At 43.5% G+C, this 26,733-nt stretch overlaps 1 protein-coding gene across 1 annotated transcript in view; it reads right to left on the bottom strand.

Annotated features, from left to right (window-relative positions):
* Positions 1 to 26,733, bottom strand: part of ADGRD2 (adhesion G protein-coupled receptor D2) — a 493,199-nt gene that overhangs the window by 246,535 nt on the left and 219,931 nt on the right. The window contains exons 15-18 of the mRNA XM_085613752.1: positions 17,177 to 17,280; positions 12,307 to 12,409; positions 9,127 to 9,280; positions 3,239 to 3,372 (exon numbers count right to left, since the gene is read on the bottom strand). Coding sequence (XP_085469878.1) covers positions 3,239 to 3,372; positions 9,127 to 9,280; positions 12,307 to 12,409; positions 17,177 to 17,280 — 495 coding nt within the window. The remainder of the gene's footprint in view (positions 1 to 3,238; positions 3,373 to 9,126; positions 9,281 to 12,306; positions 12,410 to 17,176; positions 17,281 to 26,733) is intronic.

The following is a 26,733-nucleotide window of genomic DNA, read 5'->3' as shown; positions in this document are numbered from 1 at the left end:
GTTACATTTACACATATTTATGACACGTGAAAAATGTCCTACTACGAGTCCTTTACCATCGCTGGAGTCCAGATTAGGATGTGCCCAGTCCAGTCAACAGGTAAATAGTCCAAAACGGACTTACCTGGATTTTGGCGCCAACAGAGTCATTTTCTGTGGGGTCAAGATGCTGCTGTGAAGGGGTGCCCTAGAGGAAGGGATTCACATGGGAGACCGAAGCGACGAAAAGGAAATGGGTTTGTATGCACCCTAATTCCCTTGATTCCGCCTACTCGAAGCAGGCGTTCTTCCTGCCATGGTTAGATCAACAGAAACCAACTCGTAATTCCAATGGGAGTGAACGTGTCTGTACAGCCTTCTGACAGCTGCTTTACCCCTACTGCCATTGCAGCAGTCTGCAAACGGCTGGCGGTGTCGGTGGGACACCAGCGGTCTTTCCTTCAACAAACCACCAACATCATAATTCGGCGGGCGGACTGCTAACTGTGTGGCGGGGAATCCGATGTTGCTTTGATGGCGGTTCCCTTACTGCTGAACTCATAATCAAGCCCCAAGTCTGTAAGTGTTCTGTTGGACCTGGCCCTCACTGCAGGGTCACCCCCAAAACTTTTGCCTTCTCTTCTCTTATTGTCCTGCAACCTTCATCCCAGGCTCAAGTGACTCAAGGGGTCAGTTGACTGACCTCCTGTTCTGAGTAACATGAGCACAATAAGCTCCAGAGGCCTCTCTCCAACTGCCCAGCTGACCTGCTGCACTGGACCTGCCTGAACTTGCAACTGGACCTGTCTGAGCCATGGTTGCCTCTGCTGGTGTGACTTCCTGATCTCCCAGAGGTGCCTCCCAGGTCCTGGACCCTTGATGTGGTATCTGTTGAGCTCCTCTAGAAGACAAGGAGAAATCCTGAAGTTTTGGCCTCTTCGTGACCGCGAATGTGCCCATTCGCGCCAAGATCTTGTAGCCCATACCACTCGTCCAAAGCTATGGTGAACCCGGTTTTTGCACTACAGTGACAGCCAGCAATGACCGAGATCTGCACTTCTTGCTAACAGCATTGATAGCCCACAGTAAATGCCAACGACGAGCTCCAGCAATGACTGTCCATGACGCTCGACAAGATCTTCGCGCTACAGCAATGAGCATCCACGATGCCCAGCCTGCTCTTCGCACTACAGCGACGACCATCTGCAACGCTCTCTTTGCTCCTTACGGCCTCCTCCACTGTGAACTGGTCTCTTCGCACTGAACTTCAGAGGGTAACTTTTTCAGCTGGACTAACTTGTCCCTGCATCCAGCCCATGCTCAATTTCAGTCGGCCTGAACGCCTGACTTTCACCTGGTCTTGCATGACCAGATAACAACAATTGTCGCTTTTTGCTTTTAGGTGCTATTTCTACCTTAAATTTTTGAAATTACATATCTGATTTGAATTTTACTGTTTTGGTGTCAAATTATCTATTACATTTTACGCTATTTTTTAAATTGGTGTGGGATTTTTCTCATATTGTGTTTTCCCTTTATTGCTGTTCTGGGCTGCTAAAATGCCTTACACATTGCATCTAAGTTAAGCCTGACTGGTTTTGTGCAAAAGCTGCCAGAGGGTTAAATACAAATTAATTTAGTGTTTATGATTCACCCTGGCATGGATTGTGGCTATTGCTTGAGGAGGGCTCACACTCCCCTTAACCAAGATCACAATTTCTTGCACTTTCTTACCATGGAACCTATTTTCAATATTTTGCGACTGCCCACAAACTAGAACTTGAAGGCATTCACCATTTTTTAATAGTAGGGCCAACTTGCAGTGCACACAACCCCACTTCCGCCACTAGCCCTACAAAAACAAAGTTTTTGCCATACTGGGGAAATTGCAATATTCACAGAAACTACTTGCAAGAGTAGGAGTTGCCCATTTCTGATTCTGTGAATTAGTGATGAGAGTTTACCATCAGAAATGACATTTTGAGCATATGAACACTGACTTAGGTGTCTAAAGGCAATGAAGAATCACGCTCACGGTGCTAAAAAGAACGTCAGTTAAATTGAGCACAAGATAATAGTGACTCTCATGTCCTTCCACATATTAATCCAATAGAAATGCCTGCAGCTAAAGAGACACAAAGTTCTTAAATGACTGCAAAATCATCAATTATAGATTTTTTGACATTTAATGAACCGCTATGGAGAAATTCAATTGATTTTATTTGAACCTTGGGCTGGGGGTAAAGTTTTTATTGGTCAATAACCCTGATGCTTTTTTAACTCTTATATGTAACTATCTCAAGTGTGATAACATCAACCTACAATGATATCACATGCACTACAGCAGCTCCTGCTGCAATGCAAGTATATGGTGACCCAGCACCATGAGAAACTCAAAGGTGAACCTAGAAGGCAGCAGACTGTACCCCATCCCTTCATGCCTTCCAGAGACACTGATCTGGTATGATTGATTCTGCCCCAGGGACTAAATGTGCCGACGTGACATCTGACTGAATGGGCACTTGCTGTGTGGGTCTTAGAGCTATCAGCTTGAAATGGTATATTTGGTACGGGCAGGACGGCCTCTTACTGACTGCTCCATCCATGCCTGCCTCTCAGAAGTGAAACTGTTAACGCTAGACTTCTTGCTTCCGATGAAATTCATCGAATGTGCCAAACTTAATGGATAGCCTAAGAAAGCGAACTATTCTCAAAACCTGCATCATGTTATGTTCAAGTGTGTGATGTACATGACCAAGCAGTGGAAGAATGTTCAAGGCAGTCATGCTTGTTCTTTGCACATAGGAACAGAAGCACTGCTGCAGGCATTGATGATTTAGTTTTTTAAAAGAGGGCTCTATTTAATGGACAATGCTTTCTCTCTCTCTCTCTTTCTCTCTCTCACAATGAGTTTAAAGGGTGATGTACTGGCCACACAAAAATACAGTAAAACATAACTGGCATGCTTGCAAACCTCAAGGTAATTTAAAGTTGGTGGAAGACAGACATTGCACTGGTCGGAAAAAGAAAAGTTTTGCATGTTTCTTTCAAAGACTCATTTGGGAACTAATTTGAAGAGGGGAAGTAAGTCTTTCTGGAAAGTTTGCAAATTAAAGCTTTATTAAACTTCCTAAGCAATCCATTCATTACCTTCATTGAATGAATAATATTTATCTTTGTGTTGGATAACAGTATAAAGGCCTGAATCAATCATTCTCTCTCTCTCTCTCTCGCTCTTTAAAATGCATCCAACACTTACTGTTAAGATAAACAGAACAGGCCCAACAAAGGCCCAGATGATATCTGTTTGAACATTCAACCAGCAGTGATTGTCTGCCACATATTTATTAAATGATGTCGCCAAGGTGACTCCCACGATGATGATCGGTAGACCTTCAAAGTAAAAAACAAGCATTCTTTGATTCATCTAGGTCATTATTTCCTGCATATTTTAATACAAAACTCAGACTGCATCAGAAAACTGGAAGTACAAAAATGATGGGTGGGCCTGACTGAAAACAGAATTTTCTTCTTTTTCTTATAGTAATTTACTTTGTGTTGGTAATTAGCAGACCCCTGTAGAGTGCAGGATGTTGAAGAGTATCCCTAAGGTAAGTAAACCCCCACTATATATAGTGTGTCCCTCTGGTCTCTTTCTCTTCGGGGTGAGGAATCTTGCTGTGGATATATATATATATATATATGTTTTACATTTCCGCCAGGGTCACCGTCCTCTCGTAGAGGGTGCCGCAACCAATGAGGATGGTCTTTTTTATGAAATTCTAATTAACATAATTGTCGCGCACTCTGAAGCTGCATATCAATTAATTTATTGAGGCTTGCAAAATAAGAACCTACAAACACGTTTCAGCCTCCTGGCCATTTTCAATGTCAATTCACTTCTCTATCTGTTACATTATATCATGTAACAATAATACCATTGATTGGACAGTCAACTCTCCATAAAAACTGATGAAGGACTATGTACGATTCTGTGTCATAAAACCAGGTTAATGTGGCATTCATTTTGTAATGCAGTTATTCAATCTGTGTTTTTATACCATATATACTATTTATAATTCCAATTTTGTGGTGTATTGCCTAGTATGTCCCTGCAAAATGAAGTACATTGGAAGTACTGTTCATCCTGCTAAAAACGAATCTTGGAACACACTCGGGCACTTACAAATAAGGATCCCTCCTATCCAGTATCTAGGCATTTTGAAGAGTCATCAGAGCAGAAGCGATTTGTTGAATTTCTTCTGTGTAGACCAATCTAGCCTATATTTCGTGAGTGGATGTGACTGTGTGTATCCATGTGTGAATGGATGTCTGAGTGGCAGTATAGGTGTGTGAGTGGCTGTATGGGGGAATAAGTGGGTGTATGAGTGCCTGCATGGGTGAATAAGTAGGTATGTGAGTAACTGTAAGAGTGTGGGAGTGGCTGTGTAACTGGCTGTATTGTGAGTGGGTGTGTGAGTGATTGTATGGGTGAGTGAGTGGCTGTGTGAGGGGCTGCATGGGTGAATGAGTGGGTGTGGGAGTGTCTGTTTTGGTGATTGAGTGAGTATATGAGTGGCTGTATGGGTGACTGAGTTACTGTGTGAGTGTCTGTATGGGTCTATAAGTAGATATGTGAGTGACTGTATCGGCGACTAGGTGGCTATGTGAGGGGCTGTATGGGTGAGTGACTGTGTGTGTAAGTGGCAGTAACTGGCTGTTTGAGTGGGTGTTTGGTTAACGGATTCATTGTCTGAGTCATTGCATTGGAGAATGAGTGTCTACATGAGTAGCTGTATGGGTAAGTGAATGATTGCTGAGGAGCTGTATGGGTGAGTGACTGGGTGTGTGAGTGGTTGTTTGGGTAAATAATTGAGTGTGACAGTAGCTGTATGGGTGAGTGAGTGGCTGTGTGAGTGACTGTATGGGTGGGTGAGTGTGTGGGTGGCTCTATGGTTCAGTGAGTGGGTGTGTGAGTGGTTGTATGGGTATGTGAGTGGTTGTATGAGTTGTTGTGTGGGTGTGCTAGTGGATGTATGAGTGGTTCTGTGGATGATGTCATCAGTGATGTCATTTGAGATATCATCAGTGATGTTATCAGTGATGTCATTGACCATACCATGAGTGATGTAATATGTGAGGTCATAAACAGTCCATTTCAGGGGCATAAGTTATAGTTAGCGCAGATAACTTGAACTGCTGAATTTCAATAGTTTTGTACAAGTGGAATCTAAGCCTAGCTATAACTTCCCTGTAATCTATGTTTTTTTTCAGTGAATTTTGACAGTTTTTTAAACGTTATTTGCTAACTGTAACCTCTAACCTTTCAAAGTGGGTGTGGGAGTAGCTGTATAGGTTAGTGAGTGGGTGTGTGAGTTGCTGTTTGGGTCTATGACTGGGTGTGTGAGTGGTTATGTGGGTATCTGAGTGGGTGTGTGAGTAGCTGTGTGAGTGTGTCAGTGGGTGTGTGAATAGCTGTGTGGGTGGGTGAGTGGGGTTGTGAGTGGCTATATGGGTCTGTGAGTAGGTGTGTAAGTAGCTATATGAGTCTGTACAGTGGGTGGATACATGGTGCAGGGTCTCCTATGAGCTCTCAGCAATCCTGCTGTGTGGGACTAACTGGTGGTAGTAGGAGGGGTTCTTGGCCCCCAAGAATCATTAGCATCCAAGGCAACTTAATCCCCCAACCACTAGCACACCAGGTGGTGCGCTTGCAGCGTAGTGGAGAGAGGGGGCAGGGCCTCTGACCAACTCACAGCAATCCTGCTGTGTGAGACTTACTGGAGGTAAGTGGAGGGGTTTGTGGCCCCCAACGATCATCGGCATCCAAGGGGACTCCTCCCCCAACCAGTAGTGCACCAGGAGGTGTTTTTGAAGAGTGCTGAACAAAGGGGGCGTGCCTATGATGAAATCTCAGCAATCCTGCTATGTGGGATATACTGGTTGTAACAGGAGGGGTTCTTGTCCCCCAAGCACGCTCAGCATCCAAGGGGGCTTCATCCCCCAACTAGAAGTGTGACAAGAGGTGTATTTGCAGAGTGCTGGACAAAGAGGGTGGGGCTTCAGATGACCTCTCAGCAATCCTGCTGTGGTTGACTGACTGGTGGTAACCGGAGTGGTTCTTGGCCCCCAGGGACTCTTAGCATCCAAAAAGACTTCATCCCTCAACCGGTGGTGCACCAGGAGGTGCATTTGTAGAGTGGAGGAGAAAGAAGGCGATGCCTCCGACAAGCTCACAACAATCCTGCTGAGTGGGACTTACTTGAGGTAACAAGAGGGGTTATTGGCACCCAAGGACCCTCAGAATCCAAGGGGACTTCAACCCCCAACCAGTAGTGTGCCAGGAGGTGCGTTTGCTGAGTGGTGGAGAAAATGGGAGGTGCCTTCCGACGAGCTCTCAGCAATCCCGATTTGTGGGACTTACTAGAGATAACAGGAGATTTTCTTGGCCCCTAAGGACCCTCAGCATCCAAGGAGACTTCATCCCCCAACAAGTAGTGCGCCAGGAGGTGCATTTGTAGAGTGGTGGAGAAAGAGGGTGAGGTCTCCGACAAGCTCACAGCGATACTGCTGAGTGGGACTTAGTGGAGGTAACAAGAGGGGTTTCTGGCACCCAAGGACCCTCAGAACCTAAGGAGACTTCATCCCTGAACAAGTAGTGCAGCGGAAGATGCATTTGCAGAGTGGTGGAGAAAGAGGACAGGGCCTCCAACGAGCTCTCAGAAATCCCAATGTGTGGGTCTTACTCATGATAGCAGGAGGGGTTCTTGGCCCCCAATTACTCTTAGCTTCCAAGGAGACTTCATGCCCCAACCAGTAATGTGCCAAGAGGTCCTTTTGCATAGTGTTAGCTAAAGGGGGCAGGGCCTCTGACCAGCTCTCAGCAATACTACTGTGTGGGACTTACTGGTGGTACCAGGAGGGGTTCTTGGCCCCCAATGATCCTCGGCATCCAAGAGACTTCACCTCAACCAATAGTGCACCAGGAGGTGTGTTTGTAGAGTGCTGGAAAAAGGGAGTGGGGCCTCAGATGAAATCTCAGCAATCCAGCTATGTGGGACATACTGGTGGTAACAGGAGGTTTTTTGGCCCCCAAAGGACCCTCAGCATCCAAGAGATCTTCATCTCCCAACTAGTAGTGTACCAGGACGTGTGTTTTCAGAGTGATGGACAAAGGGGATGGGGCCTCCGACGTCCTCTTAGCAATCCCGCTGTGTGGGACAGTCTGGTGCTAACAGGAGAGTTTCTTGGCCCCCAAGGACCCTTAGCATCCAAATAGATCATCCCTCAACCAGTAGTGCACCAGGAGGTGCGTTTGTAGAGTAGTGGAGAAAGAGGGCAGGCCTCTGACAAGTTCACAGCAATCCTGCTGAGTGGGACTTACTGAAGGTAACAAGAGGGACCCTCAGAATTCAAGGGGGCCTCATCCCCCAACAAATAGTGCACCAGAAGGTGCATTTGCAGAGCAGTGGAGAAAGGGGATGGACCTCCAATGAGCTCTCAGAAATCCTGATGTATGGGTCTTACTCATGGTAACAGGAGGGGTTCTTGGCCCCCAAGGTCCCTCAGCATCCAAGGGAACTTCATCCCCCAACCGGTAGTACTGCAGGTGGAGCGTTTGCAGAGTAGTGGAGAAAGGGGGCAGTGCCTCTGATGAGCTCTCAGCAATCCCAGTGTGGGATTTACTGGAGGTAACAGGAGGGGTCTTGGCCCCCAAGGACCCTCAGCATCCAAGGTAACTTCATCCCCCAACAAGTAGTGCACCAGGAGGCACAGTTGCAGAGTGGTGGACAAAGGGGAGACGGGCCTCTGATGACCTGCATGGGGATTTTCAGTTCTACAGGGGATGGTGACCTTGCTGAGCTCCATAGGTGGATCCATGGATTTTGAAAAATGTCAAAAATAAAATATTTAGACGCATTTTAGGCTTTCACCCCACTCATATTCCCCCTCTCCCCCATGAGGTCAGAAAGTCTCTATCCTTGACCCCTTCATAAACATTACTGCCCAAATTTGAGCCTCGGTGATGCTTCCCGAGAAAAGTAAATGGCGGCCGCAACTTTTCTGTGCAGGTGTGGTCAACCACTGAGATCTTTACTTTGGGTGCCAGGGCCCCAGATTCCTGTGGGAGAATTTGTGTCCCTAGATATCTATTTTTTCCCTTTAATAACTCTAAAACTACTGAATGTATTTACAGCAAATCACAAAAGGCGTGCTTTCTGGACCAAGAGCTAGCTTTCTGCCAAATTTGGTGTAATTCCGTCTAGCAGTTCGGGCCCCCCCCCCCTTTATTTCTCGGTCCCTGATTGATGGTTCACTCTAAAACTTTCAAAACAGCAGCTTACCTAACTAAACAGTATGTTTTTAAAATTTTGTGAAGATTCGTGAAGCAGCGCCAAAGTTATTGGCAATACAAAAAATGCTCATTTGAGATGTCATCAGTGATGGCACTGAGCATGTCATGAGTGATGTAATATGTGATGTCATAAGTAGTGCATTGCAGAGGCGTAAGTTATAGCTAGCTCAGGTAACTATAACTGCTGAAGTTCACTGGTTTTGTATGATTGAAATCTGAGCCTAACTATTATACTATTATGTCTCTGTAACCTTTGTTTTTTTAAGTGAATATATATATCTATACACACATATACAGGTATGTATCAATTTATGCTTGTATGGATGGCATTTCAATAGCGTGAACCTAGCCAAAAGTCAGCGGAGCACCGTTTAAGGTCCATTTCCAACTATACCTACACTTTAGTTTCTTGCCTGTGTCCTCACTGCTCATACAATATTATTGGATAGACTAGCAAGACTGCCCAATCTATCTCAAGTAAAATATCAGCTGATCCATTTTCAACAGGGGCCTCATGTGGTCCAACCTGTTGAGAGCTCATAGAGTAACAAGTCACTATTTTGTAGGATGGGTAATCGAAGGTCTCAGGACACACCTCACACAGCAAGACCTCTGACATAAAAAGCTAGGATTATGTGTTTTTGCCTCACTTTCTTTACTCTATCCATATTATGCCTCATCTGCCTCAGGATGTGTCCCCACACTCGCTGCACAGCAGCATCAGACGTGCACAGCAAAATGGCCTTGATGGCTTCTCAATGCACTCTTAAGGAACATGCAGCCAAACTTACCCCACCCAGTTACATAGTAGAACTTCATTCTTCTGTCCTCACTCATGTTCACTGCAACAACTTTACTCCACAAGAGAAGTCCTTCAACGAGCATCCAGGCAAAAGATGCCATAAAGAAGAGGTGCAGGAATGCCGTCACAGTAACGCAGACGACCTGATGATAGGGCAGAAGTCACATCATAAATAAGTAGACAGGTGACATTATAGCAGTATCAAGCAACCTAAGTGTGAGTAAATCTCATGTGAGTGTTCCTGCTTCCTGCGAAGCTGCAACAGTTTCAATCACTACAGAAGTACCAACATGCAAATGTAAGATAATGCTGTGGAAAGAATATTATTAGTTGGGTAGACGACCAAAGGAGAGAAGGGGTTAGGGAAGAAGTGGGATGGGATACACTCAAGGGCTAGTACTTGGCCCTAGGCTAAACAAGAGATCTATTAGGCTTAATAAACCTAAAGAAGAATAGATGCCAAAGGAAGATGCCCGTTAACTCCCCATCCTTCAGCTGGACACAGGGTGGACTCACTGTGAGGAGGGACTAGGAGGTATCAGGACAGGAAGAGGCAGAACAACTGTCTGAAGATGGTTTGCTCGAATGTATAAGGATCCATGGGAAGGTGCAAGGCCCAGGTCATGCAGGCCAGTGGAAAAAGGCCAGCCTTGGCAGGCTACTCTGCTTCAATCACATGTACACTGTTAATACGTGCAACTCAACCCTGGGAGATGCAGTCCATTCATTAAAAATAATAACACAGAAAAACAAAAGGAAGCAGGCCACTCTGAAGGTGTTGGACTGCATGCAACCTCTGCATGCCTGTGGTGGTGGGGAGGTGGTGGTTGCGAGAGGGCCATCTCCAATGATGTCTCTTGTTTTATTCTAGAGTTGTAAAATAATGAGTGCCGATGACCAGAACTCTACTCGCAAGCCTGTGGTCTGTTTTTTGTTTTTTTATAAAACTTTTTATTAATAAGCACCAGCATATCAATCACATTACAGAGGAGAAATAAGAGAATCACAAATTGGCGACAGGGTACATCAAGAAGTGCAAAAATATAAGTCATATGGAACGTCTAGGGCGAGGGGGGTCCTCCTCCATAGGGCGAGAAAGGTGGCTGACATATATCCCCACAATATGAATTCCACATGCCCCACACACGTGTCCACTTCTTAGGGCAGCCACGGGCAACATACACAGTTTTTTCTCTGAACATCGACCAGTCTAGGTCTTTCTCCTAATCGCCCACCTCTGGAGGCCGAGACGCCCCCCACTTCTGAGCAACGTTTCTTTTAGCAAGCATAAGCCCAAGAGATGCCCATTGTAGCTCCTGTGGTCTGTTTACCGAATACCAAGGCTGCGCAGTCTTCGGTCCACCTCTGGCCTGCCAGACACCACCTTCCCCTTTATCTCACTCTTGCAGGTTCCTACTTTCTACTTTTGTGGCTGTTTCTCTGTCTTCTCTTCCTCCTTCTTTCCCGTTTGTGTGTTTTTGGGAAATGGCTAATGAGAACAAATACGTGCTTGCCCCCAAAAATTAGAGCTGGTGACCCCTGCCAGCAACCACTGGCTCAAGTTCAGCACTACTTCTTTTTAGACAACTAAAATACAGAGGCCTTACAAGCAGCCAGATGTTTGGACCAATATAAATTGGACCCAAACAAATGTGAATCTTCTGAGTCAAAATGTGTCGGTTCCAATAAATAATTCCCAATAGTTTGTAGCCGATAATGCCAACTAACATGCAGATTTTGGTGCTTAACCCGCAAAAGTGCTGAACGCCTAATTGCAAGATGCGCTGTATCAGGAGTTATCGCGCATTTCACAATTAACCAGTCGTGGCTGGTGCAGTTAAGGTGGGCGGGATGGGGGGAAGCTGAATAGAGAAAATAAATAAATAAATAAATAGATAAAACCACTAACCTTGCGCTCGCCGCATCACCGAGTCAGCAATGAGGCAAGCGCAAGGTACATTTTTTTTTTAATGCTTTTATTTTCCCTATTCCGTCATCTGTTGACTCCAACCCCCCCTCCTCCCCACCCCCACCCCACCGGTCTTACCTGCACTGGCCACCACTGCAATTAACAGCGCCACTCTTAATTAGGAACTAAGGGGCCTATTAGAATGTCAGGCGGATCGCCACCACCCGCATGGCGGTGGCGTTCCGCCCGACATTCTCCTCCGCCTGCATGCCATTTCCCCCCCGCCATATTAGTATGGCTGGGGGACCCCGGCGGACGGAAAGACCGTCCGCCGGTTTTCCGCTGGTCACACAGGTGACCGGGCGGAAAAGGGGCCTGATATGGTAGCGGAGTCTGCTAGACACCGCCATCCATATTGGGATGGCAGCGGGAAGCAGCCTTTCGCCACCACGCAGTTTCCTCAGTTGGGGGCCCGTTGTGGGCCCCCAGGATGTTGGGAGGTTGGAGGGGGGCACATGGGGGGCACCTATGGTACCCCCCAGCATTTGCATGGACGACGTGGCAGGCACCGCGTGGTGCCTGCCACGTTGTGCATGCAAATGCGCTCATGCCTTTTTTGTATTGCGGCGGGTGCTGCTGACAGCACCTCCCGTCGCAATACAAAAAATTCTGGATGCGCCTGCCAGTGTGGCGGGCGCATCCTAATTGGCCATGCGGGACCGCCACATCCTTAGCAGGCGGTCCCATTTCCCAGAACGATGGCGGCGGACAATGTCCGCCCGCCATCATAATAGACCCCCAAAGTGCATAAAGAAAGTCTGAATGGTAACCACGACTAAAACACATAGCCCTTTAATTAAGTTTAAATTATTTCCTCTCTAGGTAACAGTTACTTTTCCACAGCCCCACAGGCTACTCTAAAAAATAAATGCATCATTTTATGCATTTACTAGACATTATTTGCTGTTATCAAAACTCATTATTGTGCAGAGTTTCTGTTCTGGGGAAAACCTGACATCAGTTTTTGTTTGATTAGGCATGGACTTGTGTCCACTTTCTCTACTCAATACGCTTTCGTAGTCTTTTGTCTATTTTTAGGTTGATTTAGGGTGCAGGGTCTGGTTTAACCTTTCTGATTTCTTAAATTTTAGTGCACTACTTAGATGGTTTGGGCTGCTTTCTGTTTTCCCCCTGTAGTACAACTACAGAAATTTTTATTGAACGCATTTGGTGCCAACCCAATAATAAATATAGTCCTACCTCATTCGTTTTTGCCAGTTCACTGAACATCAGCAAGGCTTCGGCTGCAGCTAAGGCGAAAATCAGGTTCTTGTGCACTGTGGTCCGTTCAGACTTAGGAACTCTGGAAAAGAGAAAATGTTCAAGATAGACACATTTCAATTATCATCAAGGTGGCGGTTGTAGCTCCTTCATGGGCTACGGTCCATGCTCTGGATAAGTCAAGGAAAGTGGTATGGAACACGTACAGAGCTTTTGTGAATCATTAGTATGACCTGACATTTTTCCTGAGCCAACGTAGAGTGTGTCCTACTCACAGCCCTCTAATATTCCACTTGTATGTGAACTTGGATCCCTTATGTTGACATTCTGTGTGCATGGTGAGTGCATATATGTACAGTGCATTCGTATGTGGTGAAAGTCTGCGTACAAGGCCATTTGGGCCAATTTTGTATGGCCTCTGGTTTAGCCTGGCACAAGATGGGGGTGGGCATTGCTTTCCCAAACAGTCAAAGTGTATTGACTGATTTCCCATGGTTAGAGGTTGGAAATCCAGACAATGAAGTGAGGGAGGTTGGAGGAAGGGCTATCCTTAGAAAATCAGTGAAATCCATGTTAGCTGCTGATTAATTATTCCTGAACACTGCCATTTAGTACATGGTAGAGGTGAGGGGGAGGGATTGCAGTATCTTGTGTTCAAGGTGAGAAAGTTTCAAGGCAGGGCCTTCTTTTTGTCAGTCTCTGATTACTGATTTAAGCAGCCAGAAGCATGCCTGGCCTTGCAGCAGGAGATACTGTCCAGGAGGTGAAGCCTTGAATATTCCCGTAACATCCGGAGGAAGCTGACTGAGAATGGGAGAGAAGCGACGAGTTGCTTGTGTAATGTCGGGACCCACCTGTTTCGTACGCTGCTGCTGTTGTGATCTGCACCGAGACTTTTCAGAGCGAAGCTTCGAGTGAGGTAATTGTGAGGGGTCTCCCTGTCTCTCAATCAGTTCCAATTGCTAACTACTCCAAGACATTCACTAATGAAGCATCAACGTGCCATCAGGCATTCGGTTGTGGGATGAGAGACTAGTGTTAGTACTGCCTGACGTCAGAGCAGAAGATCCTTCATCACCACCAAAGCAGAAGTCCTGCTCAAGCTGGAGGCCACAACGGCATAAATGCAGTGTACACTTCCATAACTCCTTGGTGCATTGGTTGCCTCTTCTAGGTGTACAGTCTGGTCACCAGGGCCATGGGTCCGCTTGGCAGGAACAGAACCGGTCTGCAATTCATCAGTGTCTGATTTCTGTTCAAGGCTGATTATTCATTTAGACCTGCTTTCAGATTTGACTTAGATGTATACATTTGCATTGCATTGAGGTCTTATGTCCATGTCTCTGTGAGTGTTGTGTGCTCTAATACAGGAGAGCATTGTATGGCAAGCCAACAGCTGCAGGTGTCTATGATAACATCAACAAACCTTGAGGCCAGTCTGACTAAAAGCTTTTGTGTGAGCAGAGGTAGTTGATAGCTGAAATGGAGGGTCGAGAGAAGCATCCTTGGAGGTCATTCCTGAGTATGGTGTAAACAATAGAAACCAAGAAGGAATGTCTCTCATGGTAGTTCAGGAGAGGGCTCCAGGTGCCTGAGATCCTGAAATTTAACTCAAAGTCACTCTGACCAACCCTTAAATTATTGATTTGAGAGACAGACATAGTAATGGGAAACAGCGGTTTCAACGCGGGTGTTACCACGCAGGTAGGTAACAACGCGGTCATTACAATGACCGCGTTGTTAGCATGCGTGGCTTTACATCGCAAGTCGTTTCTATGACTTGAGCTAGGTGGCGTGCAACACCAGGAAATGTGTTGGATTTGAAATCTAACACATTCCCTGCTGTTGCGCTAACTGGAGTAGGAATAATAATTTATACTATTCCTAAGTCCAGCGCGCCATTTAGCGCAAGTCGTAGAAACGACTTGCGATGTATGCGTGGTAACAACGCGGTCGTTGTAACGACCGCATTGTTACCTACCGCGTGGTGTTACCACGCGTTGTAAAGAGACATATTCCATAGTAATACATAGGATTACCAGTGAACCTCAGGCTACCACTTTCAGCAACATTAATGGGTATAATCCTATGAAATGCGACTGATTATGCAGCAAGTAGGAATGCATGACTCTAGGTTGGATGTTTGAGTATGCGTGTGCATATATGTGCACAACTGTTTATGTACCTGTTGTTGACTGTATTTACCTGTGTAAGAGTGTTGCATGTGTCATTGTTCTCTGTGTATGTGTGTACCTATGTGTATGTTTTGTGTGGTTGTATCTAGATGTGTCTGTGGAATGAGAATGAAGATGGTCTTTAATTCACAGGGTCCTATTCTCAAAGTAAATATCCACACATGTAAGTTCACTCTCACACTTTTGAGTAACATTACTACTTTGGGCTGTTCACCATTTACAAGTGTAAAGTTTCTCAAAATGTAGTCATACATGCCTCCACCTCATGAAACAGGGGGCGTAGTCAAATCAGGGGTGTAAAGTTGCTACAGCTAGAAAGGAGCAGTAGTAATTCCAGCACCACACATGGCCAACCATTGATACTGCAACGCTCACCATAGAAAACAATAAAGGTAGAGACCTAAAATTAAACTCTATATTACATAATTGTAAATGAAATTATTTTAAATAGTTAAAAAATATAAATACAATAACTATAATGTTAAAAATATTGAAAAATAAAGCATTTTAATTTATTTTAATCAGCCAAAACACCTCACCGGACGGCCTTTTACCCCCCGCCACATTAGCATGGCGGAGGGTACCGCGGCGGACGGAAAGACCGTCTGCCGCTTTTCTGCCGGTAGGCAATCGTCAAGATTGCCTACCGGGCGGAAAAGGCCTATAAGCAGGCACCGCCATCCATATTATGATGTGGGCGGTGTTATGCCTTTCCATGGCGGAGACTCCGCCATGGAAAGGCATGCAGGAATCGCTTTGGGGGCCCATTGTGGGTCGCCGGGGGTGGGGGCTGCACTTGGGGGGTACCCATGGTACCCCCCTACATTGGCATACACAAGGTGGCAGGCACCTCGCGGTGCCTGTCAAGTTGTGCATGCCAATGCACAACATGCATTTTCTACATTGTGGCGGGTGCTGCTCATAGCACTGCCCGCCACAATGTTGAATATGCGGGATGCGACCGCCACGGTGGTGGTCGCATCTTAATTGGTGGTGCAGGACCGCCGCACCACTGGCGGCTGGTTCCAGCACCACTAGGGTGGTGTGCGGACTGAAGTCCGCCCGCCATCCTAATGGACCCCAATATTTATCGCAAAAGTTAATAAAATATGTGGAAAAAATATTTACCAAAATAATTGTATACACTACACTAAATGTACCTATATTTTGAACTGTTTTAGATACTTTAATGTAATTTAAAAACATTTCCAGTGGGGTTTTATTTTAAGTCTCTGCCTACATTATTTTCTATGGGTGGGTGTTTCAGTACCAGTGTTTTGTCATATGTGGTGCTAGGTTCACTCCAGTCCCCGTGGTCACCCATCACCCGTCTGATAAATTGCTTAAATCTATAGTGTCTCATTTTTTCTTGTTTATTGCAGACAAGAAGAATAAAAGCATAATCCGTACTGAGAAATGAAGCACACCAAAAAGTTGTTAGTATTTTTTAGAAAAATATATTACAGCCAGTTTAATGTAAGTCAGGTTAAAATAACACTGTGGCTCAAATTGTGTGGAAACATGCAGAGATTCTGGACCTGATTTGGAGTTGGGTGGACACGTTACTTCGTCACAAACGTGGTGTATATAATGTCTGTCTTATTACAGGTAGATTGTATCCTAAGTCACGTGTAGTAAGATGGATGGACTATCTAACACATTTATGATGGAGTACCAATGCACCAAACTCTAAATTACAAAAATAAAGATGTTGCCATAAATTTCCTTTTAGAGAAATATACCCTAAGACGTAAAAGCCAGTTCCCGTTTTACTGCAGTGCTAATTATGCTTCTTGAACTGCCTTTTACCCTGGCTGCTGGCCTTGGTAGTAGGTTTTCAGAGTTCAACTATAAAAAGTTATTGCAATTGTCCAGCTATATAATTTCTTTACTACAGGTGACTGGATGTGTCCAAAAAGGAAATTTGAGACAGGCTTTTACTTAGGAATTGCAGGCTTCCATGTATTATAAAATGTTATTAAGTAGGGCACCATAGAGAGGATCGCCAAGATACACTATAACTAATGCCCCCATCAACACAAGTATCAAATATATATTTGAAACTGAGCAAGACTTTCAAACTTTACATCATATATCATTGAGTCTATACATTTTGTTAGCTGATATCAATTTTCACAAAGAAATACACGGCTTTCAATTTTTTGCTTCCTTTTTTGTTTCATTCTTTTCTCCATTCCTTCCTCACTATCTCATCTTCTCTCCCATCTTCTTTCTCTCTTTCTTCCTTCCATGTTGCCTGCCATTCCTTGTCCTTCCTTAATTTCACCCTTACTTTCTTCCTTCTTACCTATTTTCCTCTTTATTTTTGCCCATCCTTATTCTTTCTCACCATCTTTCTTTCATTGCACTCTTCTTTCCTTTCTCTCCACTCTTTCTTCTGCAATGCATTTTCCTCCTTTATTTCGTCCTCCCACACCCAAAAAAACTCCTGAGCAGGTCTGTGTTGCTGCTGCCCAGTTGGGTCTTTATACAAAATGTAACCATCTGACCCACACAGTGCAAAATAGATCATACGCTTTCAAAGTCTGCTGACAATAAATAATACATTATATATCCATGCATGTGCAGATGACTGAGAACATAATATAATCTTCTACAGTGAAATATATGTGGTCACCAGCAGTGACACTTACCCAACAGCCAAGAAAAGAATGAAGGTCACAATTAATGCGCAAAAAGAGACCCCACAGCCGACGAACGTCAAGGTTTTCAAAGTAGACTCTTCTTCCAAGGTTCTCTATTTCAAGCAAACAAATAACATTTGTTGTATTTATTGTGCAAATAATATATTCATATTTCTAGAATTGACATATACATATAGATTGAAAAGTTCCCTTTGTATTAGAATCAACAAAGTTAAAAGCTAATGCTCACATCAACTTTATAATGATTTTCATATTTTTTTATATAACACAAACTCTATCAATGTGATGAATTTTGCATAGTTAAACAACCATGGGTAAAGACAATAGGTCTTTCTGTTAATATGCGGTGATATAGCTATTAGCTTTGCTAATGCTTGTTTTCTTTGCTGTATCACATGGAACAAACATTAAAGATGAGTACAGTCTCATGCAAGGGTGATCATCTTGAATGGTTTTGGTCCAAAACATTCAAAGATGAACTCCTGTGCATCTGCACACACATGTAAACATGTGCATGCACCGGTGAGCTTCTTGGAATGTTTTTATCATGGGCATGCACAGGTGGGCATCTTGGAATGTTTTTATCAAAGTATACCAAAAACTCATAATAAATTGGTAATGGTGTTTCCACATAAGTCCACAATGGCAATCTTGAATTTTTTTAAATTAGATTTTATTAATAACTTAGCATTTCAAAAAACCCAATGGACATTTTGGAACATTAAATTAAAATAAAATATCCACGATGTCCTACTAACATCAGCTAAATTGATCAGCCCAGTAGCCAGGCACAGAGAGCTACTGAGCCCTGACCCTAAATAGCAAACCAGGAGGGGTGGGAAGGAGAGGGCAGGGGTGCATGAAATGAGAGCCAAAAGCGAGAACAGTTACATAGGGAAGTGGGGGAAGGGTGCAAAATGGGAGGTGCAAAGACAAGGGAGAGGGAGAGAGGACAGAGTTATGCAGACACCAGCTCTGTGGGCCCAATTCAGAAAGGGCCTCCGTTCTAGCGGTGAGGGCCTGCAGTTGTTGCGGGTGCCCCACACTCGTGGCGGGATCTCCACATTGTAGTTTCTCATTGCAGAAGTCACCCCACGAGGGCAGGCCCCCTCGACAGTGGGCCATCCACCACGAGTGCGGGCCCTCCGCCACAAGCGCTGGCCCTCTGCCACAAGTAAAGTGGCTGTTTGTGAATTGGGTGCAAAGTTCCTAAAGCAGACCTGCGTGTATTTTTCCATGGTTCTGTTTCCACAAAGCAACAGAAAACAAATCACCATAGTAAGATTACAACAAAAAAAGTCTCTGATGTCACATATGGCAAAATACACTAATGAAAATTCGTAAAAAAGCAATACTCTAGTGGGTGGGCCCACATAAGGCACTGACCAAAGTCATCAAATTAATAATAGATGCTGAATCAAGTAAGAGAGTAACAGAGAACAAGGGAACCCTGTGAGTCAAGAGTGACCGAGGGTAAACAGTATCTTTACAAGAGACAGTGGTCCCTACCAAAGGAAAATAAGGTTATAATCACAGAACTACAATTAGGGCTGTGTTGGTATATATACAAATGGAAAGAATTTTATTTATTTAAACATACAATAGATAAAAAATAAAAAATTCAATTACAACCCAGTGGGTAAAAGTAGCGAGGTATGGAAATCACCAGATTTCCAGACCTCATGCATTTACTTCAAAAAGTGACATTCAACGGTACATATTTACAACAGTCACAGTGCGAGAAACATCTCTTGCTCCACACACATAAATCATCAGAAAATTGGAGTGAAGGTGTGGGTTTCGATGATGTTTCCATCCCAGCTTGAAATGGAGGGATCATCATCAGGATAAGGAGATCTATATGCCTGAGAGATAGCGGCCAGCAGATGGGTCGGAGGATTACGAGAGTCGGAAAGCAGGTCAGGAAACAAGGTCCTGCCCATGGAATCCTGGTGCCCGCGTTTGAATTGAGCAGCTGAATGGGAACATGATGGTGCATGCGCAGTTCCCATCAGCACCACCCTTTAATTCAGTACACCGGCACAGGCATTCGGCATCCTCCCCGGCTCCCATTCCCTGAGTTCCAGATTTCAATTAGCAGGATTATCAGCTCCCTTCACGCTTTGGGACCACCGCCGCCACCAGGGATCCGCCGTTCCATGGTGGTGGCGTGGCGATCTTCAGGCCTCAATATGCATATTTCGAGTTTCCTCAGCCTCGGTTTTCATAGCAGTTCCACCACCATGAAAACCGTGGCACGGGGGAAACAAAAGGTGCCATACAAGGCCTCCCGGTGCCTCACGCCATGTGGATGCATGCAGAAGGAAACAACATGTGCCCCCCTGTATGCATGGACCCCAATTCCTGCACGGCATACCAGTAACTGTTTTTGGCGTTCACACTGGGGTACCCATTTTTTGAGGCACTGCCCTGTGAATGACAAAAAACAGCCCACCAGACAGGAGGAGACTTCGACTTTGGCAGGCGGTCTTACTATGGCTTTGGCAGGTGGAGCATGGTGGTGGCGTACTGCCCGGTACTGCTGCACCAAAAGTCATAATCGGGCCCTAAGTATAATGCCTATAATAGGTTTCCAACAAAAAATAGTGAAAGAAAAGGCGAAACATTTGATATGTGGGAAGAAAAATTACCGTGTGATAATATTTCTGCCGGACATTTTGCTGACAGGTGAAGCTGCGTAAAGGTCACTAGCTGTGCAAATTGATGACGTGCAAACGTTGTGCATTGCACAAAATCTGTCTGTCGAACTTTGATTACTTAAACTCTTATTCTATACATGGTATTTTGCAAAGAGCATGTCACAGGATATCTTGATTAATAATAGTTTCATCTGTTGGAACAGAAAATGTATGTGTTGAGCTTGTAACACTTGTCCCATGGAGGCAAACAGATGGACTGTGGCGATAGCTGAATCATCTCCTGCGTTCTCTCTACGCTCTTCACTATAAAGTACATTTCTGTTTTTCTTATTTCTTTTTTCCATAGATACAATGTTTTATTTATTTATCCTTTTGTAAAGCGCCTAGTTACACCTTCGGTGTGTCCCCGTGCTAGAAACAGTCTCTCAATGAGGCAGCGAAGAAACTCTCAGATTAGATTTCTGCGAAAGGAGGTTTCACAAGATTCTCCTCTTATGTCAGCCGGCAGTGTGTTCCACGTTTTGGCTGCAAGATATCTGAAGGAGCGTGCACCCATTCTTGCTTTCTGTATTCTCGGCACAGTCACAAATGCCCTGCCTTTGGATCTTAGGTTCCGGCTCAGTGTGTAGGATGTTAGCAATGGTTACAGATATCGTGGACCTTTTTTTGACGGGATTCGGTGACAGTAGCACATTGCCTTAAACATGATTCTCTTCTCCACAGGCAGCCAGTGCAATCCTGCTAGAGCCTTCGCTATGGATGTTCTTTTTGGGAGGTTCAGCACTTGGCGGGCTGCTGCGTTTTGTACCGACTGTAGTTTAGTCAGACATTTTTTAGACGCACCCAGATATAGAACATTGCCATAGTCCATAAGGGAGGTAACCAAGGCATGTACTATAGTTTTCCTTGCACTACACGGTAATACGTCAAAGAGTTTTCTCTGGACTTTAAGGGTCCCAAAACATTCCCCGCCACTTTCCGGATTTGGCTGTTGAATGTCAGTTTGGAGTCGAACCACCCTCCGAGGTTTTTTACTTCTGCTTTCGGGGTTGGTAGTTGGCCTAGCGTCTCAGGACACCAGGCTGATGATCAGATGGTTGGGGCCTTTTCCATAATCAGTACATCTGTTTTGTTTCCATTGAGCTTCAAGCAATGGTTGGACATCCATGTTTTTTAGAGTGCCCCAAAGGAAAGTCGGAATTTTATTTGACTAAAGTTGCGAAGATGCAGAGTAAGTTGTATTTCTCCTTTATTTGCCTCTCTGCTCCAGATGCAGTATTTACAGAAATTCCTGCAAATGCAGATTCCCAATAAACACTGAACTAAACCATTGAAAAAGAAAACTACCAAAGAGAACAGAAAATGCTTTAGCAGGTAGAAATCTTTTTGAGATACTTGGAGAATCAGAGAGAAAATCTGAGTATCAAAAAGCAGATGCAAGGGGGGCGTGGCTTGCGCCCAGAGAAGATGGCGGTGTTTCCGTGACCCGCTCAGCAACGGCGGAGAGGCTTCGAGCTTTTCTCTGCTTCCCTCGTGACAGAATCTGGCCAAATTGAAGAGGCAGCTGTCGGAACATTTCATGAATGCCGACGGAGTGAGCATTGCCAGTATCAGACGATCCTAGTCAGCTGACTCTCATTTCTTCTCTGACAGGACGGGCGCCCGCCATTTTGTGATTGCTCGCGGGATACAGTGAGCTGTAATCACCGCACAATTCGTCTTGATACCTGAATAACTAAGGAACCCATTATACAAAGCCTGCAGGACTGATAATGAGCTAAGCTCAACTATATCAATTTCATAATGACATTTTACCTCTTCTTTCTCAGGCTTCTTTACAGTTCTATGGCTGACAGAATGTGATATCTCCCGCGCATTGAATATATTTGAATATATTTCAACCCTTGGTGATGCAGTGAAGTTTCCGTTTACAATATAGCAACACGCTCTGCTTGCTGAGGCACGGTCTCTCTTTCAGGGTTGTAAATTAACAGAGTTATTAATTTCTGCGCTGCTGCCCATTTCTTCTGAGGAAAAATACGTCTTTTTACATGTGTAGCTTGACGAAGAGTGGCACTCGACCTTATGGGCTTCTTTATGCAAAGTAGTTGATTTATCCTGTTGTACAGTACAGATTGCCCACGAATATTAATTATCTTTACCACTCCTGTGGCTTTATTGGAACACAGCAGGCCATAAACTCTGACTTTTAGCTGGCTGGCGCATCCTCAACTGTGGCTAAGACACAGTTTTAAAACTACTAATATTAAGAAGACGAGTTTCCTTGTTTTTTGAAGTAATACACAGTTTCTGAAGTATTAAAGCTTATTGTACTGTTGAATGGACAGAGTGAAGAAAGTAAGACTGGTGTTAACATCCACAAGTCATACATTTATTGTCCGTTCAAGGCTATGTGCTTCTCTTACACAAATGGAGGATACTGCGACTTTACAACCTAAAGCAGCTACTTCATCTACCACGAATGCTTCTTCTACAGCTACTAAAGCCCCAACTAAAAGGTTAAAAAAAGACCCTCCATCCCCGCCAAAGCAAACATCGTCCGTATCCATGGATCTGCTCTTGGAGGAGATACGGGCTTTACACCCTTCGTTGAAGAAGCAAACTCCAAATTACAAATTCTAACGGATGGTTGGACAAAACTCAAAGAAAGGCTCACTAAGGTAGAACATAGTGTGGAAATGATGGGCTCATCCTTAATTAAAGCTGAGAATCTTCATTCACAGATTACGTCACTACAGAAACAGGTCAAAAACCTTGAAAACAGGAATAGATGAAATAACCTTAGTATTTATGGACTGCAGGAAGGCTCCGACCCAATCAATTTTTTCAAGCAAAATTATACTAACAGTGCTCCACCTACATGAGGACACCCCTCTCAACATCCAACATACACACAGACTGGGTCCTCCACACTCAACGTCTTCAGGCATGTGGAAACCAAGAGGGGTTATTTTATACTTCCTTAAATATGCAGATCTTCTCAAGGTGTTATCAGCAGTCAGATCCATGAAACGCATCTCTTCTTCAGGAAATCAGCTCTTTTTTCACAAGACTATGCAAAACCCACGGCAGATAGATGCAAAGAGTTCTTAGCAATGAGACCAGCCTTACGTTCTATTGGAGCCCGGTTTGGCCTATTCCATCCTTGCCTTTTCAAGGTCACCTTTATTAATAACACCATCTCGTACGAAGATCCGTTTAAGCTACGAAGCTTTCTTAACATGCACTGCCCGGAAAAGATGGACATTCCTGGTGCTTATTTCAAGTAACTCTCTCTGCTAATTTTGAGTATATACGCTCCCTATACTGATTCTGATTAACTACTACAATGACTTCTGACTACAAGTATAGCATCTTAGTGTGTTTGCCTAGATAATCTTTTGTTTTTAGGTTACACTTTTACAGTATTTGTCTTAAAGTTATGATAAATGCTTTAACTTAGTAGCATATTTGGATGATACTAATACATTTCTCTTTTTACAGGCCCCAATCTCATATGTTTGATGTTTCCGTTTAGTATGTTGTTTCCTCTTGGAGTCTCTCTGCCCAACCCCATGGAGACTGGACGTGTCATCGTTCCATGTGGCCTCCTCCCCCACCCCTTAAATGTTTTGGATCTTTTGTAGGTATAGTTTTTTTTCTTCTACTACTTCTCATACCAATCTGTTTCTCCTCTATCACTCTTTCATTTTCTTTCTTTGACTGTACCCCTTATCATATTTCTTCCCATCACTTCTTTTTTTCTTACTTCCTTCATCTCTCATATATTCATGGATTGACCTTCATATTGTTTAACTTCGTACCTATTATCCATTTTAGATTTGAAAATATATATGCTATTATTGGTTCACATGAATTTTCATTTTACTTGTTTTATATATGTTCTTAAAAATCGTCACTTGGAATGTCAGAGGCTTAAATGCTCCCATTAAAAGACAACAAGTTCTCTCCCACTTTTCTAAGATAGATGTCAATATAGCTCCGATACAGGAGTCACATCTTACAGAAAACCTATCGTTAAAGCTTAAGAGGAATTGGGTTGGAGAACTTTTCTTCTCACCGGGGGATGGTAAGAGAAACGGTGTTATAACCTTATGTCATAAAGCTTTGAATGCCAAACTCATCTCACAGGAATCAGATAGCGAAGGTAGATGGTTGCTTACTAACCTGTTGATAGGCAAAACTCCTATATCCTTATTTAACATAGATGCCCCTACCAACGGTGATGTCTCCTTTTGGTCCCGCATTTCCCAACTACTCTTAAAATATCCTGCAGATAACTTTATTTTTGCAGGTGATTGTAACCAAGTGATGGATCCCTTCTTTGACTGGAACTCTAAGGTCCCCTTCATCCCAAACAAATCACACAAAGCTTTTTTGCGAACTATAGAACAGAGAAACTTAGTAGATGCCTGGAGACTTTGCAACCCGTCTTCGAGAAAATACTCCTTTTTCTCTCCACCGCATCAGACACAGTCCAGAATAAACCATATTTTTATCACACGTTTCCCAATCTTTGCTTTCAGCAGATATAGGACCCATACTCATTTCTGACCATGCTCTTGTTGTGCTTCAACTAGACATCCTACACCAATCTATGTCACCCAAGAGATGGTGTTTCAATAACTCTTTACTTCTTGACCGTAACTTTAATATATCCTTTACTTCTTTTATCCATTAATTTTTTCAAACTGATGATCTCCCCTTCCGTACAGTTTGGGATGCTTTTAAAGCTAGTGCCCGAGATTTCATTATTAGGTATACATCAAATAAACGCAAATCATTCCAAACAAGCCATAATGCACTTCTTACTAAAGTTAAAACACTAGAACACGCCTTTTGCACCTCTTAAACGAGGAACAGTCTAGAAGATCTTATAAATGCAAAACTAGCTTTTAATAAAACTTCGACTAAAAGTGCCTCTTATTTTTGCTGAAGACGAGTGCGAAATATTATGGCGGGCAAAATAAATCAGGTAAATTACTAGCCAATTACCTCAAGATTAAGCAAAATAGGCTTCACATTGACTTTATTATTGATGACAATCAAATACTAAAACATAAAGATCCCAAAATCCTTCAAGAATTTGTACGTTTTTATAAATCTCTTTATACACAAGAGAATATGCCGTTGGATACAGTTATACTTCAATATTTCTCTAATATCCAGAAGCCTGATATCCCCCATTCCAGTCTAGAATCTCTGGAAATGGACATTACACAAGTTGAACTGCTAAATGCACTGCAGACTCTTAAAAAAGATAAAGCCCCGGGTCCTGATAGATTCACAGTTGAATTATTTTTACATTTTGCCCAACTGCTTATTCTGTACTTACACTCTCATTTCCTCCTTCACCTCTTCGTGCAACTCATCAGGGTCAGTTTTAGAAGCCTTAATATGTTTAATACCAAAAGATGGTAAGGATTCCAGATATTGCAAAAATTATAGGCCCGTCTCGTTAGTTAATGTGGATTATAATTTTTTTTCGAAAGCATTAGCTATACGATTAGAACTACACCTTCCTTCGTTGCTGGGCAAGGATCAATCAGGATTTGTCAAAGGTTGGAATATCACTGACAACACAAGATTATTCTTCAGCATTCTATCCAGAATGTCACATCACTCAGATTCACTAGCTACAATAGCCCTCAATGCGGAGAAAGCCTTCGATAGAGTCTCATGGCCATTTATTTTTCATGCCCTTAAATGGTTTGGATTTGGCCTAAAAAAAAATTCCCTGATCGCTTTACTTTATTCAAAACCCAAGGCGGCCATCTCTACTAATGGTCTTATATCTTCCTACTTCGCTCATAAAAGAGGAGTTTGCCAAGGTTTCCCTTTGTCCCCTTTTCTTTTTAACCTAGCATTAGAACCTTTTCTATCTAGAATTCGACAAAATCATTCTATTATGAGTTTTACATCTGAATCCCAACACATCAAATTAGCAGCATATGCAGATGATGTATTAATCTTCCTCTCTCAACCACAGTCTTCACTCCCTGCATTTTTACAAGAGGTTGAAGCTTATGGCTTACTGTCTGGGTACAAACTAAATACTGACAAATGTGAGGTTATGCCTCCAACCAAATATACGTTTAAAACGATTGCCGCTATGGTCGCCTGTCACACAATTTCTAGATGATAGTGCAAAAAAATCCTTTATACCCCAACCTTCGCTAGAAGTTGCTAAGCCTCCTTGACTTCCTTCATATTGTATTGGCATTGCTCAATATTTCATTTCAGCAATATATACATGATAATACATTGATATAATATCACATCTTCCTTTTGTTTTATGTTAGAATTAATATGAACCAGACTCTCTTTGCATTTAGGTATACATATTTCTCAATGTATTTTCTTTTTCAATTCTAATGTAACTATGTATCAATAATATCCCTTATTTCCTGTCCCTCACCTATGAATTTTTTTATTGATCATTTGTACAAAGTATTGTTGTTTGATTGCTAGTCTTAAAAAAACTTACTCTTAGAACTTAAAAAAAGCAGATGCAAGAGCAATAATAACATTTTTTTCTACCATAGTTTTACCACGTCAAAGGGAGATGTGTGTGTGTGTATGCGCGCATGCATGTGTATGTGAGAGTGTGTGTGTTTGCACATATGTGTGTGCAAGCAAGTGTGTGTGTGATATTTTAGCAAGTCTTGGTAAGTCTCAAGCACTGTATCAATATACTTTCTTGTCATTGCATCCATGATGTGTGCAAATGCTACTGTATAATCAGAATGTAGCCAAGGTCATCCTCAAATGTGCAATAACACAGAGGCTAATACCACACTAGTTTAACAGCATGTTTCAGCACAGAAGTTAACATTGCAAGACTTGTAATCCATACCGATAATC

Source organism: Triturus cristatus, chromosome 1_2 (assembly GCF_964204655.1).
Source record: "Triturus cristatus chromosome 1_2, aTriCri1.1, whole genome shotgun sequence".
Classification (NCBI taxonomy): Eukaryota; Metazoa; Chordata; class Amphibia; order Caudata; family Salamandridae; genus Triturus; species Triturus cristatus.
This window is presented reverse-complemented; position numbering and strand designations above follow the sequence as displayed.